Below are 20,425 nucleotides of genomic sequence, written 5' to 3' on the forward strand. Positions count from 1 at the left end.
TAAGGTATGCAGAAAAGGATTGCTACCAATGCTACTTAATATCCCTGTTATATCTTCTTATTCACCTCCTCTAATCCTCACAATCCTAATCTTGTCAGGTTTTTTTCACATGGACTATTTCTGTGCTTTTAATAGTATTTACTGCCTGTCTACAGGCTGCTTTCTGTTATTGTGATAGCTTTGTTGTGAGAGGGCAATGAAAAACATTAAGATGAGATATACCTTTAAAATGCAGCAGCTCTGAAAAAGTATTATTCATTTTAAAACCAGTATATTGTACATTGAAAATTTCTCTCTAGACAATGAAAGCTTTCTACAGATTCTGAAGAGGAGATGGTGGAAATATATTTTGTTGGGATTAGCTGATGTTGAAGCGAATTATATGATTGTAAAGGCTTACCAATACACAACCCTAACAAGTGTTCAGGTAAGGAATATTTTTATTTCTGCCTGATGATTTTAAAATAGATGTGAATCAATTTCTGAGACCCTATTCCATAGCATGGACAGGGAAACTTTACAAATGGAAAATCTTTTCAATGAGAGTCCTCTTTGCAGTTTAGGGGGTAGGACATACTGCTTCATAAATAATAGTTTCAGGAAGCACTGAAAAGTTGCTCCTTTTATCCACTGCCAAGTGTCCTGAGTGTAACTCTAATTATTTTGATATAAAGTGTTTTTAAGAGTTTGCTAACAACCACTTAACTTTCTCCACTACACCAAAGAAGAAACTCTGGGAACAATGGCAAGGCCCACAGTGGCAAAGCCCTTGTAAGGCTCACCTCAGCAGGCCAGCCAGCATTGGCTAGTATAAGGTGGGAGGTTGCTATAGGGTGGAAGCAGAGCCCTGGCTTTCAGCTCTGATCTTCCAGATCAAGCCATACTTTGATGAAGAGATGAAACAGTGTCATAGAGCATGGGTTTTAAACCTTTTTTAACAAGTGTACCCCTTCTCTCTCAAAGTTCCAGCTCTTGTTTTGGGGGGGTGCAAATCGAGGCCCCCATGGTGAGGGAGGGTGTGGGGCTGGGACTGCACAGCCGGGGAAGAGTGCGGGAAGGAGCTGCAAGCAGCTCATCCGGGGGCACGGGGAGGGGGTGGTGGCTCCCACCAGTGTACGCACCCTGGGAGGGCACGGGGGCATGTGCCCCTGGATCTACATATGGGGTGAGGGTGGATTGGCCCAGCGGTGGGGGAGGGAGTGGGGCTGTGGCTGCTGCTGCCCAGCTGGGATGGTGTGCAGGACTGAGCCACAAGGGGGGTGGCTTCTGCAGCTACATGTACCCCTGAGAGGGCATGGGGGGGCATGTGCCCTCAGATCTCTGCAGGTGAGGATAGGCTGCCACTGTGGGCTGGGGCTAGCACTGGGTTCCCAGTGGGGACTGGGCCACACTGCGCTCGGGGTGAATGGTGCCGGTGCTGGGAGGGGAGTTTGGGTGGGCAATAGCAAATTTTAGGGTGGCTGCAGCCCCCCATAATCCTTCCCAGTGCCACTGCTGTCCGCGCCGCATGCAGCTCAGCCCAGCCCCCACCAGGAAGAGCCAAGTGCAGCCCCAGCTGGCGGTGGCATTCCACCCTGCCCAGCGCAGATCTGGGGGCACATGCCCCTGTGCCCTCCCAGGGTGTGTGCAGCAGTGAGAGCCACCCCCTCCTACCCCCCCGATGAGCTGCAGCTTTGTCCTGCACTGTGCCCTAGCTCCTGCTGCTGCATGCACCCCCAGGAGGGCATGAGGGGCTGGGCCGGGCTGTGCTCTGACCAGGCGGCAGCAGTGCTGGGAGGGGGCTATGGGAGGGGCTGCAGCCACCCCAAGATTCATGTGTCCCTGGATCTGTGCACGGGGGGCGGGCTGCAGCTGTGGGCTGGAGCTGGCATCAGGTTGTTCCTGGTGGGGCTGGGCTGGGCTGCACTGGGGGCAAGTGGTGGCAGTGCTGGGAGGAGGCTATCAGGGTGGCGGGGAGCTGTGGTAAATTTTGGAGTGGCTGAAGCCCCTCCTGTAGCTCCCTCCCAGCCTCGCTGCCGCCCGTCCAGAGTGAAGCCTGGCCAAGCCCCTGCTGGGAAGAGCCCCAGCCCCAGCCCACAGCAGCATCCCGCCCTTTCCCATGTGACTGTGCTGGCTGCTTGCAATCGGTCTTTCTTCCTCCAGATGCTTACAAATGGCTTTCCTTAGGATATGTGCCAATAACTTCCCAGGTATTGAGGTGAGGTTAACTAGACTAGTTCCCTGGGTCCTCTTCTTTGTCTTTTTTAAAGAGATGCAACACATTGCCCCTTTTCCTGTGTCCTATCCGCCAGATGCTTGGAGTGATGGCCACCAGTAGCAACCACTATACTTCTATTGGCATGATAATGCATTACTGGACTAGAAAGAAGATCCTTTTCCTGTTTATTTCTGTGTTAGTAATAGACTGCACAAGTCTTGGCTCCTTTTATTTCAATAAATAGTAAATAATATGCTCTTTAGGATTTGCTTTTAGGAATGAGCTTCCCAAGAGAGCTACTTAAGCTAGTAGTGAACAAGGAGTGTTACTATATCAGTGCTTTACAGAGTCAAAGTAAAAAGAAGAAATATTTAGAAGAGTTGCAGTCCCCATGGTTCTGAGGGCCTGTGAGCTGGTAGTGACCCCACCAGTTGGTTTTGCATGAGTCACAGTTATACGTCTTGCCAAAGTCCCAAACAGATAATTTATTCTGAGCCTTCCTCAGCAAAGGCCAAACAAACAAAAAACTTGGCCTTTCCCTTCAGGTTTAATAAATAAAATAGCCTCCTTCTTCAGGCTGTAAATCACACCTATACTATTCTCCTTTCAGGCTATTAAAGCTTCCACATGCTCCTTCTGCACCCTTACTCTCTTTCAGCTTGCCCCTTTTAATGTTTCCAGCTGGGGATCTGCCCAGTGGCCTGATGCCTTTCTCCTGTGCCTCATTAGTAGGCAGGGCTAGCTGCATCTTCTAGGTTACATGGTCTCTTTGGAGAACTGCAGAGATACAGTTTTCTCATTAAAGTCCAATACTATATACTCTGTATATTTTCATTGTGAAATTTTCACTTCACTTTCAGGAATTATGGATTGTTTGGCCTTTAATTTACTTATGGTTAATGTCAAAGGAATAGGTTGAACAATTACATGTTTTAATCTTATGACATAACTTAGCTGAGCTGATAATTGAAACCCATATTATTTGACCACGTGCTTTACAGCACAATGAGCTAGGACCATCAATCCAAACTGGCAGAAGTAATAAACGTATTCCCATGTTTCCCCATATAGAAATTAGAGGCTGAAGAGATACAGTAACTCATCTGGTCCATTTCACTGCTGGTGCAAAAGCATCTCCTGCAGTGTAGCCTCCAGCTCACACCCAGGTGATTTTGTTAAACCATTTTGTGGCAACCCACATACTGATATATGGGTTGCCACAACTGTGCAACAGTTGAAGGGTTAGTACAACAACTGTGAGTTTGGTGTGTCTGCCTATTGCAAGGTTTCTTGCATTTACCTAAAAAGCATTTGGTATTGGGCCATGTCAGAATACTGGACAAAATAGACTTCTGGTCATCAGTTTCTGTACTTGGCCAGTGTAAGGCTGTGGCTATCTGCCACTATTGAACAGTACTTAAAATTAAAGGAAGTGCAGTCACTGTAAAAATTCTGGATCAATGGAACTTTAGATCATCCTCAGACTCTTTCCAGCAGGAGACTTCCACTCAGTGGGAAACTTCCATTTATTTTTAACAAACAAAAAGTAGAGGACATTTTCCTTTAGATAGCAGATGTTTGCACTGTAAGAAAGGAAGTGTTTTTAGATTTTACAGCATAACATTGAGATGGAAACTGCCATTTCCCTGTAAATAAAGAAAAAAAGGTCTTTAGACTACAGATATATATATATATATATTTGCTTTTAGAGTCCATTCTATGCTGTAGGAATTCTATATTTTTAACAAGAGTACACTTTAATCTCAAAACATGACCTAACTGAGGCGACCACTGAAATGTAGCTTAACCAGGTACTTCACAGCATAATATAAATAATATTGAAAGTTTTGCTTACTTACTATCATGGTTCATTATAAATGGTTTATGAATAATTAGGTTATCAGCATGTTACAGACATAAATAGCATCTGTTCTACATGTTTAAATAAATCAGCTGATAGCATTTTATATATGGTTATGAACAACCTGTTGGCTTATTGTGATCTCTAACAATCTAATCTATAATAATCAACTATTTATTAAAACTTCTATTTATTAAATAGGTTTCTGAGGGTTGTAAATTATTATAATTGAAAAGCCAGCATATACAGTATAGCCCAAACTGACCAAATTCAGTACATCAAGCAGATCCAGTGGAAGTCATTGTTTTCATTCCTGTAGAAAGGGAGGGTAGGACTGAACAGCAAAAGAGTTTCCTGAGGTTTTATTTGCAACAACACCCAATGTTACTAATCTACTTTCAGGAGCATCAGAGAAACTGTTCATTACTCTTGTAAGTAATCCCACTGATGTGAATGACATAGGTTCACTACTAGACTCTAGCTGCTTTGCCCCTTTTATTCTTTCCTATGCAGAAGGAGATGTCTTATAGCTGCAGACTATGCAGTTTAGCAGACAAATGCATAACAAAATCCATTGACTAGAAACTGAAGTTAGAAAAATTCAAAGTAGAAACTAAAAATTGCCTTAAGTGAGGGCAGTTAACTCCTGGGGCAGATTACCAAAGGAAATTCTCCTTCACCCAGTCTTTAAATCATGACTGTCTGTCTCATAAAAAGCTGCTGTAGTTTAGCCACAGATTATTGAGCTAGAAGTGGAAACACTGACATTCTCTAGCTTATGTTATTTTGGATGGTCACTTGCACCTCTAAAAACCTCTCAGACTCCATCCATTGTAAAGACAAACAAAGAGGAGAAACAATTTTAAAAATTTTTTGTGAATCACTTAACTTCTGCATTCATAGAATCTAGAATTGTTCATTTTGATTAATCTAGAATCCAGGAATTTGCTTAAGCATTTGTCCAGGATGGTTCTAGAAGAACAAATTCTGCATTTGTGCAGTGATTTGGATTAGATGACCGTTGAGGTTCCTTCCAACCCTGTGATTGTACACGGTGAGCATCTTAGGTCTCTGGTGTGATCGCCATATTACTGTAGAGGAGAGTAACAAAAGGCACTGTTCCCTCTAAGCCTGTGTAGGGCTTCTGAATCATCACATAGTCATTGGAGTTGAGCAGGAATGGGGTGTAGATTGCTCCAGTGATGGGGCAGAAAATAGACAAAGCCCTGGGTTTACCTCCCCAGCGTGCTAGCAACACTGGCTGGAGATGAAGGAGAAGTATGTTAAAACTAATACTGGGCTGTCACAGCTTGTTTCCAAGACGTAAGCAATGCGGAAATTGTGATGTAGAGCAGGGGTGGGCAATTGTTTGGGCACAAGGACTATACGGGGAGTTTTGATGAGCTGCTGTGGGCTGGGTCAGCACCCTCCTGCTCCCCCCACATCCCCTGCAGCAACTCACCAAAACTCCTTATAGGACTTTGGGCGGTTGGGGACCAGTGTGTTCGCACAACTGTCCACCAGATACTGCTTAGGGATCGTTGAAGCACAATTAATCCTTAAATGGAATGTGAAATACGAACACAGACAACTCAAGTGTCCTAAAATCAAAGTCTAACTTTATTAGTACAACAAGTATTATCTTATCAGTTTCTATATTCAGAGAGAGAAAAACACGTAGTACAATGATCTCACCCAATCGCAGATGTTACATTGCTTGACAGAAAAGATGGCCACTCAGTTCCTGAAGCAAAGGGTATGTCATTGGCTGGGTGATCCAGACAGGTGTTGAAAGCTCGATTCATGATGAAAATGATGATGATGATGATGACACAACTTTCTTGCTACCCTCTTTTATGCTTTTCTTTAACTTGACTTCTTTGATGACGCCTTGCTTTCGGATTGGTTTCTCTGCAGTCAGCATATTGTCCATATTTTATCCCGTCAGCATATTCCTTTGTTCAACAGACCCATTACGAGCATACTTCTTAATTTGGCCTGTTTTCGGTGTCCTTTTTTAAGCATTGTCAATTGGTCTTTATCACCTTTCATTAATATATCCCATCATTTCATCCCTCTGATTTAGCTGGTTAGTGCCAAGTTCAGTTAATTTGAGCTAGTAACAAAACTATTACTATGTTGTATTAGAAAAACTCACAGCGATAGAAAAAGGAAAGAACCATCATGCGAGCAAACTTAAGGCCATAAGCTGCTTGCAAGAAACAAGGCCAGTTGATATTGCAAACACCAACAAAATGTTAAGTTCAGATAACAATGAGGCTATACAGAACTTTAAGCTAAATACAAAAGAAACCTTTAAACAATACTATATTTCACCACTCTATAAACAGGTAGAACTTTAAAGCATAAAATATGACAAGCTACCCTGACCATGTAGGGAGTTTTGATGAGTTGTGGGCTGGGTCAGCACCCTCCTGCTCCCCCCATCCCCTGCAGCAGCTCACCAAAACTCCTTATAGGACTTTGGGGGCGGGGACCAGTGTTTGGGAGCAGGATGGTCGGGTGAGGCCGATCCACTCCCTGCATGCCCTGCCCTAGAGGTGTGGCCATCCGCCCAGAGCAGCGCAGCAGGGACAGGAATGGGAGGAAGAGCTGCTGCTGCAGATGAGTGAAGCACAGCAGTACACAGGCAGCTGCATCCACACCAGGAACAGCCCCGCTGCAAGCTGCACATGCTGGTTGGGTTCTGGGCCAGCAGGCATGAGCTAGAGCATGGCGTGGGCTGCCCTGGTGGGAGCAGGTGGGGCTTGGCCCCATGTGGAGTGCTGCGGGGGAAGCCATGGGTCAGATCCAGTTAGTTGGCAGGCTGGATCCGGGCCGTATTTTGCCCACTCCTAATGTAGAGGGTCTTCTCTGGAGCTCCTCCTGCAGCGACTACCATATGCAATGTAGAAAATATACTCATAACTACCCTTAATTACAGACAATGGAGAAGCAGAGCTGTGAAATTTAAATAATGTGCTCTCCTCTTCAGGCAGATTAATAAGACTTTTAGTTTTATGTGGTGCCAGAAACTAAAAAAATGTTTTCAGGCTATAAAGAAGGAAAGGGGCTAGAAATGGCCATTAGGCTAGATATGAGCTCATAGGGTGAGATTTTTCCAGTACAGCAGATGCTGTGTTGGAATGTGTGGCATCGTATATTAGAACACATAGTATTAATTGCTTTTAACACAGCCTAGTTAAGTCCTTATACATTTGTGATCTGCTCAAATTAGATAAGCTGGTGACAGTCCAGGGAACCAAGCCAGAAGGATTACGAGGGTGTGATTTATGAAGCACAATTAAGATTTGAACTTGTGTTTCATTTTTCATTATGCCGTCCTACTAAGACTTTAGCTGGAATGCTCTGCATAGCTATAAACAAGTGGAAACATGGGGTTATAATGAAAATCAGACATCTTACAGGCGAAAGGGAATATTGACCATTAAGGGTGACCAGAGGACCGAGAGCTTCCCCGCTCTTGCTGCATACACACAGTTTCATTAGTTGCAATTCTGAGTAATGACTCTGATATGCATGTTTTAGCTGAAGCTGGTTTTGGTATTTTGAAGCAGTGCATGTAGAATATGTGAGAGCGCTGAATCCTGCTGTAGTTTCTTGCTCTGTATGGTTCTATGGCTGCCGGTTGAGGCAGACTAGCTCAATTTCTGGTAAATTCAGAAAGTGAGAGCTTTTTTCTGTTTTGCTTTGGTGAATTCAATATAAAAAATGGGTACAATTGATTCAGTGTTCATTGAGCTATTTAATTTTTGTAGTGAATTAAATTTGTTTTATGCTTCAACCAGATTTTCATTTTAAAGTGTACTGTTGGACTGAGAATGTATTACTTCATTGTACAGTACATGTTTTTTGGAGGAAATTAGGGATTTTGGAAACAGGCTGAAGAAGAAGTATCCCTTCCCCCCTCCCCCCCCAACACACACACACACATACCCATTCTGCATCTTTCCTTTCACTCATTTCACCTAAACATCATTTTTCCATCTTAAAAATTCAGGGTCAAATCCCGGTGTTATGTGTTTTGATGAAAAGCTGGACTAACTTCATGTTCTGATAGATTTACTCCAGCTTTACATGGTGGTATAATAGAAATCAGAATATAGCTCAATTCTAATTCCAGACAAAAAGAGACTCATATGGCTGTTACCAGATTTAGCAATTTATAGAGGCAAAAGCAAAATGAAAGGGAAAAATCAAATCCAAGGAAAACCCTTTATTAGGAAAGCAGGAAGCAACTTGGCTTCAGCAGTGACATCTCTAAAGTTCTGATTCTTCCGGTTGAGAGGTGCGTATCCCACATGCGGATAACCCCTGTGTGTGATGAAGGGTTACTTGGTTCTCCAGTATCCCACAGTGCTTCACTCTCCCACAAGGGAAAGAAGAGGAGAGCAGCATGGACAGCCCCTGAGCATTGTCCTTTATGCTCAGTCTTCTGTGGCAATCTGTGGAGCTTGATGGGCATGCAAGCAGTCCCAGGGCTAGAGAGAATAATTTCTTGTGTGGCTCTTGGAGTTTGTCATTGGGAGACTGGTGAACTCTCACAGGCTGCCTGCCCCGCTCTCTCCCTGACTGAGCATCATGGTGGGGAGAGTGGAGCCACAATGCCAAGAAACCCCCTATAATGCTCCCTGGCATGATTTTAAAGTGGTTTTGCAGGAGACATGGTTATGGGCTGCAGCACTTCAAATGTACATGGTCTGATGTTTCCAAATGTGAGAAACAGAGCAAGAGAGATGTGACACTCAGTAGTAGTGCTCCAACCTGGTTTTCTCACAAAATGGGTTTGGTGAAGTGTAGCTGATTTCCCTGTCACTTAACTAGGTTTACCCATGATCTGTACTGGGGGAAGAGTAAAGCTCAGTCTGTTTGCCTTGTGTTTTAAAGTCAAGATTTCTGACAGGCTTCTAATTAACCTGTTTCTCTGATCACACAGCTACTGGACTGTTTTGGGATCCCTGTGTTGATGGCTTTGTCCTGGTTCATTCTTCGTGCAAGATACAGACTGATCCATTTTATTGCTGTTGCTGTTTGTCTTCTGGGTGTAGGAACTATGGTCGGAGCAGACATATTAGCTGGGAGGCAGGAGGGTGAAGGTAAGGAACTGGGTCAAATGTGGAATAACAATTCCCATGGCATTCTCATTTTCAAAGGAGAGAGAGAAAAGAGGAGGAAACTCCTGATGAATAGATTTAGTTTATTTCAGGGTCAGGTTTTGAGGTTTACACCCTTCCAAACTATAGAACTTCTGTCTTTTCAGACTCCCGACGTGATGTTGAAGTCACAGGATGCTCTTCTACCTGTACTTCTTGTCCTGCAAAACGTAATGCTCCTTCTTGGTTCCTTTGTTGGCATGCACTGGCCCCTTGTTCCTTAAAGATAATGTTTGCATTGGCATTGGTGGGGTGGCAATATATGTTTGCTTGCAGACCTGGCTGATTTCTGCTGACTTAAGAGACTGAGTTAGTTAAGTCCTGCCAGTCTTTTTCACCACTCTACTGATGAGAAGGGGCCAGAAAACTGGCGGATCTTTGCTGATGGGGATGCTGCTTGTACTGGAGAATTTCTGTGTGGCCCAGAAACTACTCCAGGGGTGATGCCAGGAAAAGTGAAGACATGGCCAAAATGCAATGAGTGACTAGTGGCAAGAAGGCACTGGAGCCAGTACCCAAATAAACATATATTAGAGCAGCTCTACTACTTCTAGAAACTATGAAAGTCCCTAACTGGCTTCTGCATCAGCTGTCAGTGAAAATCTTAGTGGAGATCTATCAAGATAAATACGAGATGGGAGACAACCTCTACCAGATATACACAGGTAAAAACACCTGTGCCTTTCCAGTAGTATTTTACTACAAGCAATGCAGCCATCTCAATGTAAGGATGTCTTTTTTGCAACGAAAACACAGCATTAGTGCTGTGCAGCCTGAATGGCATAAGTGAAGCCCGTGCTTCTTTCCTGAGATTTTTAAGGTCATCATTCAGTCATTGTTTGGTGGTAGATCTTAGATACCATATAGCATTCCTTCCCTCAGATCCCAGTTTCCAGGGACTGTCAAGCGGGAGGAAGGTTTAAATTAAGTCAAGGGGTTGACAACAATGCTCCTGTGATCGAGCAATTTTATAAGGGCACTCACCTGATGCCTGACTTGCTATATTATGGGGGGTCCCATTAGTACAGCATAAAAGGCTTGTTTTTACAATAAAGCATGATACCTCAGATCTGTAGCACCCTCTTAAGAGCTTTCATAGACTTGAAGCTTTATTCAGGTTCTTCTGAAATCAATATATTGACTTTCAAGGGTGCTGAATCAGGTCCTTAATGCAGAAGTAGAGTCAATAATGGAATGCAGAAGTAGAGTCAAGGATGGAATTCTTTTGCATCCTGGAATTCTCCTGGAGTTCCCACAGGGCCTACACCCAACAGATGTAAATAGAAATAGACTTTACTAAACGTGGATGGTAAATTCAGAGCATGATTTAAACTTCAAAATAAAAACGAGAAGATCATTAGGCCCTCGGGAATGGCGGGAACCTTTGGCATGATTACTCTTCACATTGCAACCAACATATGATCTGTCTGATCATAAGCTGGACAGACATATTTCTTCTTCCCCTCTCCTGAAAGGTGTCAGACTGATGGAAATGTTGAAAATGAGCTTGTTTTGTTTGTTTTTTAAAGAAAGCTTGAATGTATTTACAGAATTTCCCTTTCTGTGGATTAATTTCTTTTACAGGAAGTAACGTGGTGATTGGAGATGTCTTAGTTCTTCTTGGTGCTTCTTTGTATGCCATTTCTAATGTGAGTGAGGAGTACATTGTGAAAAATCTGAGCAGAGTGGAGTTTCTAGGAATGGTGGGCTTGTTTGGGACCATTATCAGCGCTCTACAGCTGTAAGGATCTAATATATTTACTTAAACTCTAATTAAGAACACACTACAGAATGATTTCTTGTCTTCCATATAATGGTAGTATTGCTTTGTAATTAAGTCAGGATTTACTTTATATTTAACCACTTCAGGACCCTGTGTATTTGGGTTTTCTTTCAGGAATGAGCAGCATGCATTTTATTTCCTTTTACATGTACTGTCTCTAGCACAAATGCTTTTTTATAGCGCACAATTTTCTTGAAGCACAATCCTACAAACTTTAATAAATGTAGTCTTTACTTTTCTAAATTGTTCTTTTGACTTTCATGGGAATGGTCATGGGACTAAGAACTGTTTACAGGATTGTGTTTCTTTAAAAGCTTTCCCACTGGAAACCAGCAGGAGTTAATTATTGGCAGAAGTGGTTTCCATGATTTTGTAAAATGACTAAAATTTTCTTAAGAGGAAAGGGTAGATGAAAAATAAGGCATTTCCTATATGCATTATTAAGGCTGAATTAAAAATGAAGTTATATACTTGCAGTAGCAAGTAAATAAGTTGGAGTAAAAGACTATGCACACTTGGGCCTACTGATTAATTGTATGTTCCACATCTGTCACCATTATAGTTAATCATTTTCTTAGATGGTATGTCAAATAGCAGCTTGAATCAAAGAAGTCAAGAGCAGTTTTTTTCTGTTGTGCCTTCTTTCCTCCTTTTGTGAGATAGCATAGTAACTAGTGCTTAATAAATACTTTAGAAAAAACTTATAAAATAAAAAAAATATTTTAGATGCTGGTAGCTAAATCTTCTGTTTTATTATACTTTGAAAACAATGCAACATTTTTCACTATTCTTCTTTCTTCTTCTTTTTTTTTTTTTATTTAGAGCCATTGTGGAATACAGGGACATAGCTAGAATTCAGTGGAACTGGAAGATTGGTATGTGCACATTAAAGTTATGTGTGTTTTAAAAAAACCTGGAAGAACTAATAATCAGTTGGATATAGAGCTGTGGTATCTTCTTTTTACTTTATTTAATTTGCTGGCATAAAATAGAAAATATTTACTCAGTGTTTAAAAAACCCCTGTGTTTTGTGTAAAGCCAGTGTAGGACTACCACAGGTATTGGACCTCAAGATCCAAAGGCCCAAAAGGTCCATGGGAGTGAATTGTCTTAGTTTTAGAGGGACACTCAGGAGAGATGTTACAATTTGGGTTCCTTTCTAACATTTTCCTTATTCTGCCAACATCACTGTTAATTTGATCATTGTATTTTTTAGCTAGCACATATACAGGTGCTGGAGTTGCCTCTGAGCAAAGAGGGAATATTAACTGGAGCTGTGTGGAGGAAAGAAATTCAGTTTTGCTTGGACTCAAGATTCTGAAATTTGGCTTCATTCTGAATTAGTGGAAGTAAAAGTTGAAAAATTTGAATAATATGAAGGACAATTCTAAAAGAAAATGCAAATGTTTCAATTTAATTTTACCCCTAATACATAAACTTTCTAATTAGAACTTCAAAATTAAAAATCAAAATATTTTGTTCAGGTCTGTTCACTGTTATTGGAACTTTTTTCAATTGTTTTCCAAAAAGAACTTTGGTGAGATTGATCTTGTTGTGTGAACTATTATTAATTCAATGGAAATGCTTATTCAAAAAGTCTCTCTGGTGAACTCTAAAAAATTAATGTGCTAGATTTGCATGAATGAACAAAATTATTCCTTTTCCAGATCTATGATACTCCAGCCCTTCTTCCTCCTCTTTGTGATATTGGTAATAAAAGTGTTCCCCCCTTCATACTTCATTCATTATTCAGCATTTGTCTCTGTAGAAGACTTATGTTACTTACCTTTTTTGTTTTTGCCATACAAGTGAGTTGCATATAAGGGATTTTTTTGTTACTTGTAATGCATTTTTTTTAATTACTTGTGTTACGACTCTGTTTAGGAGCTTACTTCTTTTGATAACATGTATGCAGTTTTTAACTCTCTAAAGAAAATCAGGGTTTTTTTGCTCATTATTCAGTGCCCTTAGTGTAAACTGTCCTCTTTTTTCACAGCGTTGCTCTTCATGGCTTTTGCCCTGTGTATGTTTGGGCTGTACAGCTTCATGCCAGTAGTGATTAAAGTGACCAGTGCCACTTCAGTCAACCTGGGCATCTTGACAGCTGATCTCTACAGTCTTTTCTTTGGACTCTTCCTGTTTTGCTACAAGGTAAGCAATGCTAATTTCATTCATGGTTTCAGTTAAGCTTCACTCTGAAACTATAAATAAGCTATAAATAAAGCGTAACCATCTTAACTCCTAATGGCTTGCTTATCCTTGTGAATATGTGTTGATTGTATCATCCATTTATCTCTGACAGAGTGAGCTAATCAGAAAAACTTGAGTTTAATTAACTGCATAATACTATACCATGATGGAGGTAGTCATTTCAAATCTATTTCATGCTTCATAGAAGAAGTGGTAATCAAAGTAAGAAACAATAAATATATTAGCAAGGGCTCCTAGTCACAGACTGCTGATACTAATTCATATTTTGAGCCCCTCAGCTTGTGGGTGTTCTGTTTTAGCTTAACCAGAGAAGGAGCTCACATTCAAACTTCCTGCAAGGGTTGGGGGCAAGGGATGTCCAGGTGTGAGGCTGTGGATTGGGCTGATATCTAAGGGTAAATATTTTCTACTGCAGATGTAATCAGTTATTAAATACATTTCTGAGAGGAGAATCTAGTACATTCAATTATGTCTCTGCATAGAATTCAAGAAGCTGAAGCAAACAGACACGTGTTTCTGCTGTGTATTCTTGAAGAAAGCATGCAGTTTCACTGCTCCTGTTAGGCTTGTTTCTTTTGTGTTTTAGCCACGCATCTATGCTAAAAAAGACTTGTCTCTAACTGATCCACAGTCATTTGTGGGAACCTGGCTTGCTATGCATCATTACTCAAATGAGTATTCAGTGGCTGGAACAGCTTACTGAGAGGCTTTGAACTTTGCTTAAGAGGCTTACCTTTATTGCTAACCAAGATCGTCCCCCCCCCACCCCTCCAGCAGTATGCATGGCAAAAAGCGTTTATGTCAAATTAGTATCTGAAACCGAAGAGCCATTTATTTTGGAGCTGTAGAATAAATAGTTTCCTTTTGAAGAGATTCTTACCAATAGACTTTCTGCATGAGTTTGAAGTCCAAAATTTGCACTTGCCCAGACTACTTGGGTTTCCATTAAAAAAACAAATGGACAAGTCTGAAAATGTTTCTGCTGTAACGAGTAGTTCAGTTACAGCAGCAGTTTCTGAGTCACCTATCAATTGTATGCCTTAGAGCCAAACAGTTCAGAGCTTAATTCAAGTAGGAATTAGACATGTCTGCATCTAACAGTAAATACTGAGAAATAAGTAAGCTATTGGTAGGGATATATACAAAACTTCCATGCTTCATAGTGTAAACAACCCCTAACTATTGGGAGTTTGGGAGTACCCCATATATACCTACTGCAGGGTTTCTTACATTTCTTTTTTTATACATCTGGTACTTTTCTGATCTAAAAAATAATAAAAAGAATGCTGAATTTGAGAACACATTGGAATCAACTTAGAACAGAATTTCAGGCATGTTGGAAAATGAGAGTTAACTGAAGGTCACAGTCAGTAACTATGCGTAAGGGGTGCCTGTGCACCCCCTGAAAGTGCCGGTGCACCCCCTGGCGGGGGGGGGGGGGCAGGTGGGAGCACCAGCCGGGAAGCATTGGTGAGATTGACCGTAGTGGGGACCCCCCCTCCAGTCAGCAAAATTGGCTGTGGTGGGGACCCCCCATTCTGGTCAGCAAGATTGGCCGCAGAGGGGGAACCGCTTCTCTTCACCCCCCCCCCCCCCCGGTCAGCAAGATTGGCTCTGAGGGAATCCTCTTCCCTCCCTTCCCCCCGACTAAGGTGGCACCAGTCACTCATGGTCACAGTGGAAAGTGACGGAAATAGTAGGATTCCTTGTTGAAAATCAGTGTAATTGATCAATGAAATCAAATTTATTCATTGAATATTAACAGAGCAAGATGGAGAGGTGTTTGAAACAGCCAGGTGTTTCATGGGAGAAAGGGGATCACCACGAATGATCAAGTGATCAAGGGATTCAGTCTGTCTGGAGATGGACAACTCTATAAGCAAAGAGCTGCCATTAATTAGTACGAAGAGTGAAAGGGAGATAGCAAAAGACTAGAGTGATACCAGTGCTACAGCTGTAGTTATCAAGGAATGCATGAGATAACAAGAAAACTATAGGCTGGGGATTTTTGCAGTGCTATTTTAGAGAAGACATTTGAAAGGAGCATTCTTCCTGTACTACTGCAGCACAAAGACGCCAAAAAAGATGTTTCATATTGGAAAGATATATTGGACCAGAAAGAAACCATAAAAAGAAGTGCTGCTTTTGACTCTTCTTCAAAAAGGGAAGATTTTCCCTGTCACCAAACGATAGCTTGTATTAGGCTCCTCAGAGGCTATTTCAGATTATATTAGTTTGCAGATCTGGCTTTTAGTCTTAGATGTAAGGCATAAGTACTCCAAAGAACTCTGCTGATTTCTGTTAACTAGAGTGGTTCTTGGCTGTGACCTCTAGTCAGTGATAGTTTTGTTCATCTTTGCCATCTTGGTCCTTGGAACAAGCGCATTACATAAGGGTTTCTGGAGGGGAATCCTTGTTTTTGTTCTTGTCTCTGTGAGATGCTGCAAGCCCATGGCTGCCTTTGGGGTCAGAGGGATTTAGGATTGTTGGCTTTTGCAGAATCAGAACCAGAGCAAACCTTTCAAAATACATCTTCAGCTCTTGGACCATTGCTTATCGTACATTCATAGATCTAGCATTGAGCTCAAGAAGACAAGTAAAATCAGATAATAAATGTGGCCAAGAAAAAGCAACTCTGTCCTCCTTACCCTATGGACTCCAGAGATTGAGTAGGCAACATATTAGCTCCAAAGATTTTCCGCAAGTATTTTGCTGTGTAAGGTCTTAGGAAGGAACCTATTGCAAGAATAAACACTAGGTGGAGTTACCCCTTTACCCATCACACGGATTGTAACATTTAAGCTTGGTATTGAATGAAGCTTTTTTTTTTTTTTTTTTGCTTTGTTTTATTTTATTTTTTTTACACATTGCTCAGATTTAACTAAAAGTAATTCCTGTAGGAATTAAAATGGGTGCGATTTGTATGTAAACAATGGCCAAGGGGATAGAATTAAAAAAACTAAACAGGAAAAAAGCCTATAGATGCTGGCAGGAGGAGGAGCTCATTTTTTGAATAAATATAAACCACTGTTATATTTATGTGCTGGCCCCAGCAGTGTAAAAAGCTGCCCTGTCCTGGCCCCATCAGTACAATAAGCTGCCCTGGCAAGTAGCTCAGGGCTACTCACTCGCAGGAGCTTCTGGGGCCCAGCCAGTTGGTACCTGTGGACACTACCCTTTGAGCCAGCTGGATTGCTGCAGCAGCCCTGAGAGTTCCCTGCACCCTCTACGCACTGCAGCAGTCTGGCAGTGGGGGCTGCTGCCACCTGCAACAGCATGTGGCCCCAAGACTGCATGCCTGCCAGACCCAGGTGGGGACTGCACAGCCAGTAAAGGCATCTGCCCTTTTGGGCCAGCTGTCAGTGGGCTGTGGCTGCAGAGTTGGCCTTTGTGTGGCACTACTGCCATGTGTGCTCCCTGCCTGGCCATCTGGGCAGCTATCACCTGGAAGATGTTCCCAGTGTGGTGGCCTGCTTTGAACTGTCAAAGCATGTCTTCCTGGCCCCAATTGGCCAGCAGGTCAGTCACCTCCAGCTGGGTCCAAGTTGTCAGCTTTGAGCAGGCTCCTATGCCTGGGTCCTGGCACTGGCCTCCCTAGCAGGAATTCTGGCGTTACCTATTGAAAAAATAAAAAATCCCTGATCAAAAAATCCCAAAGTCACTCTGTAAAATACCCCGAAATCCATGTTCCTCCACAATTAAAACAAAAGATCACTCTGTGTGTGTGTGTGTGTGTGTGTGTGTGTGTATGTATATATATATATATATATATATATATATATATATACACACACAGAGAGAGAGAGAGAGAGAGCAATCAGTTGGGCAATGTTTTATTGATGTATCTGTAGTGTTAAATTTGGAAGCCTACCAGTGTCTCTATCATCATAATAAAATGAATTCTAAAAACCTATATGTTTTGCTGTTTGCCTTTGGTTTTCTTACCACAGAGCAGTTAGAGCTTCCCCTGACCCCTTCACTAACCGGGATGTGGGGACAGCTGCCCCTGCAGCCACAGCTCCTGCCAGCAAGTCTCATCCTGTCTGGCAGCTGGGCATGCAGGGTGTGTACTGGGGGGATGTGGGGTTTGTAGAAGGGGGAGGGGAAGAGGGATGTGGGGGGCCATGGGTAGGTGTGGGTGGATCGTGGGGGCACCAGGGGGGGAGGTGCTGCTCAGGAGGGGTGAGTCCGCTACCCACTGCAGGGTGCAGCCCCCTCACACAGCTCATAGACTGCCCCTCCCAAAGGGCTACAGCCCCTCCCACAGGGGCCACAGCCCTGCATAAGGGCTACAGCTCCCCCAGCAGGCCCCACATGGCCCCCGCAGGGGCTACCAGCCCCCCCTGCAGGGCCCACATGCCCCATCCCCACTTGCTTCCCTAATACCCCAGATTGCTGCCCTGCCCGGCTCCATCCCCTGCTGGCTTCTGCAGCCCCCCACAATGGCTGCCTCACCCAGTTCCATCCCTCACTTGCACCCCCAGACCCCTGATGGCTGCTTCACCCTGCCCCAGCCTCCCGGGGAAAAAAAAGCAAAAAAAAAGCCCCACACTCACCGGTAGTAGCAGCTGCTGTCGGGGTCACGGGCCCCCTGGCAGAGCCCACCCGCACAGCATGGGGCAGCAGGGACTGGCCCCGGCTGCCTGGTTCCCACACTGCCACTGCCCCATTGCATGGGTGTGGCCCCGGTCAGCATGGCGCCGTGCAGCTCCACACGCTGTTGGGCAGCTGGGGCTGCTGCAGCTGTCACCTGGGGCCTGGCATTGATCAGCCTGAGTGGTCCCTGCTGCCTGACAGCGGGCCAGGCGAGGCAGCGATCAGAGGGGCTCAGTGGGACAGGCAGGGGATGGGGCTGGGCAGGGCAGAGATGGAGGGGCCTGAGGGACAGGCGGGGGATGGGACCAGATGAAGCACTGATTGGGGAGGGATCGGGGGGGGTCCCCATGATCCCTCCCCCCCTCCCCCCCTCCTTACCAGCATGGATCCCAGGTCTAGTTCCCTGCAGCTGGCAAGCTGCCTGCCCTGCATGGGCAGGCCGTGTGCTTCAGCACCAGGGTGAGGGTCAGCCATAGAGGCTGGCTACCAGAGCATTTCTGTGGAGGACCAAACCTCTGGTTGCCTCAGGTTGCCTGCTTTTTTTTGTTCAGGGTATTTTTTGACCCCTGGATATCCAGGGGCCTAATTTTCCCCCTGCGTTGTAAAGTTGCAGCATGGAGAAAGGGGTTTGAGACTCTGCAAGAGACGTGTGCGCGCTCATCTGGATGCACCCAATGGCTTGAAGGAATACTTGTCCCTAAAGCTTTTTTCCCCAGAGTACTAATTAAGATGGTGATGGTACTTTGCCTTAGGTGCTGAGCCTCAGCATACTAGTATTCTAAGTGATATATGGAGAATGTTTGGTGAAAGTGGAATCAAACTGTCCCTTCACAAAGAACCAGAGGAAGAAAAACAAAGCCATATATAAGAAAACTCAACTTATTTCTTTAACCGTGGGAAACATAAGATGGGGTGGATCTACAGAACTACCAGTGCAAAAGGCATCACAGTGCTTTACCATGTGTCTTATCACTGATATCCTCTCTTTCATCCTCTCGTTTTCCCCACCCTAAAGTCAAATCACAGCAGGAGCTGCATATTCAGGAAACCTACATTCAGCAGGGAATGCGCAAGGCAGTGGGAAAGATCATTGTACTCAGTATCTTTGTTCAAAGCCCAGTGGAAATTGTTCTCCACTGCAGCCCCTTGGTTCGTGGTAATTTTCCAGCATGGGCTGATGTAGTAGCTGACATAATCTTTCTGTCTGATTGTTTGCTTTTCTCATGTCTCAGTAGCTCTACACTTAGGCTGCATTTTCCAAATGTGACTCTACTTTTGGCTCCTTCCAAAAGGCTTGACAACTAGGTCCCTGAAAGATATCAGATTGAATGCTTCCAAAATATTGGTCACTTTTTGAAGTCTTGTCACAGATTATAAGAGAAAATGATCCTTTGGGGTACACTGCAAGGAATGCAAAGCTTCTTTAGTTTCCTTGGAAAATACCAGTCATAAAACAAATCTGGATAACAGTCCTGCATGCATTGAGGTCCATGTCAGGATTATCTTTTTCTATTGACAGCAGCCTCAGGGCCCAAAGGAATATTACATCTCTTATGTTAAATGGTGATATACTTTTGAATAGGCATGTTTAGATTTCAGGAGTCAAGCTGCTCCAGCATTATCGTGTTGGGAAGAAAATATATAAGGGTTCTTGGGGAGGGTTGTAATAATCCTTTACTTGTTAAAATTGTAAGTGTGGTGGATAATGGTGAACTCAGTCCTGTTTCCTTGATACAGCCTTGTAATTCTACTTCTCATTTTACAGTAAAGGTTACTTTCAGTGCAGTTGCACAGATATATATCCAGCAGGAAGTGATTCAGGACCATTTATTTCAATAGAACTTCTGATATGGAGTGTACAACCAGGCTTTGGCCACTAATGTCATTTCCATATCCCTTCCAGTGGTTAAAAATGTTGCACAACCACCTAATTAATCCAATATTTTGCACCATTTCAACAACAGTGACAAAATTGTCCCTGGCACTGGGGAGAAGGTGTAGTAAATCCATGCAAAAATTTGTTCATACTACATTAAAATGTTAAAACTGTCGGTAGAACTTTGTCATTCTTCACTTGCGTAACCATTTATTCCTGCACATCGCCATCTATTGAACCATGTTTTCCTTCGCTGCATGCCTTCCCCTACACGCCAGCGCTAAAGAGGGAGGAAGAAAAGAATGTTAAAACAATCTGAGTCTGACAGTGAACTGAGCTCCTGAATTTTGATTTTGGGCGCCTGAAGATGAATCCAATCTGAATGTTTAGATTAAAAGAAAGTATAATTGGTTGTGTTTTTATGCTAGACATGTGCACCTAATTTTTTTCCCCACTGACTCAGTTTTCAGGTCTCTACATCCTTTCCTTCATCGTTATCATGGTGGGCTTTGTTCTTTATTGTTCTACTTCAACTTGGACTGCAGAAACCGTCTCTACCAGCTTGCCCCAACCAGCCAGTACTGGGCTAGATAACCTTGGACTAAAACTGGAGGAAGATGACCAGGAACCCCCTGCTGCAAGCGTCCAGGTCACTCAAGAAGAAAACGGGGTGGTGAATTCCAGTTAGAAAATCAGCAGTGTTTCAAGCAGAAGCCTCTCTACTGCC

The 20,425-nt window shown here is 43.3% G+C and overlaps 1 protein-coding gene across 1 annotated transcript in view; it reads left to right on the forward strand.

The window, feature by feature from the left end:
* The window catches only part of SLC35F2 (solute carrier family 35 member F2), a 65,154-nt gene that overhangs the window by 12,720 nt on the left and 32,009 nt on the right, over positions 1-20,425 (forward strand). The window contains exons 3-8 of the mRNA XM_019482009.2: positions 300-427; positions 9,016-9,175; positions 9,340-9,402; positions 10,817-10,973; positions 11,838-11,890; positions 13,012-13,166. Of these exons, the coding sequence (XP_019337554.1) occupies positions 300-427; positions 9,016-9,175; positions 9,340-9,402; positions 10,817-10,973; positions 11,838-11,890; positions 13,012-13,166 (716 nt within the window). The remainder of the gene's footprint in view (positions 1-299; positions 428-9,015; positions 9,176-9,339; positions 9,403-10,816; positions 10,974-11,837; positions 11,891-13,011; positions 13,167-20,425) is intronic.

This window comes from Alligator mississippiensis, chromosome 1 (genome assembly GCF_030867095.1).
Source record: "Alligator mississippiensis isolate rAllMis1 chromosome 1, rAllMis1, whole genome shotgun sequence".
Taxonomy (NCBI): Eukaryota; Metazoa; Chordata; order Crocodylia; family Alligatoridae; genus Alligator; species Alligator mississippiensis.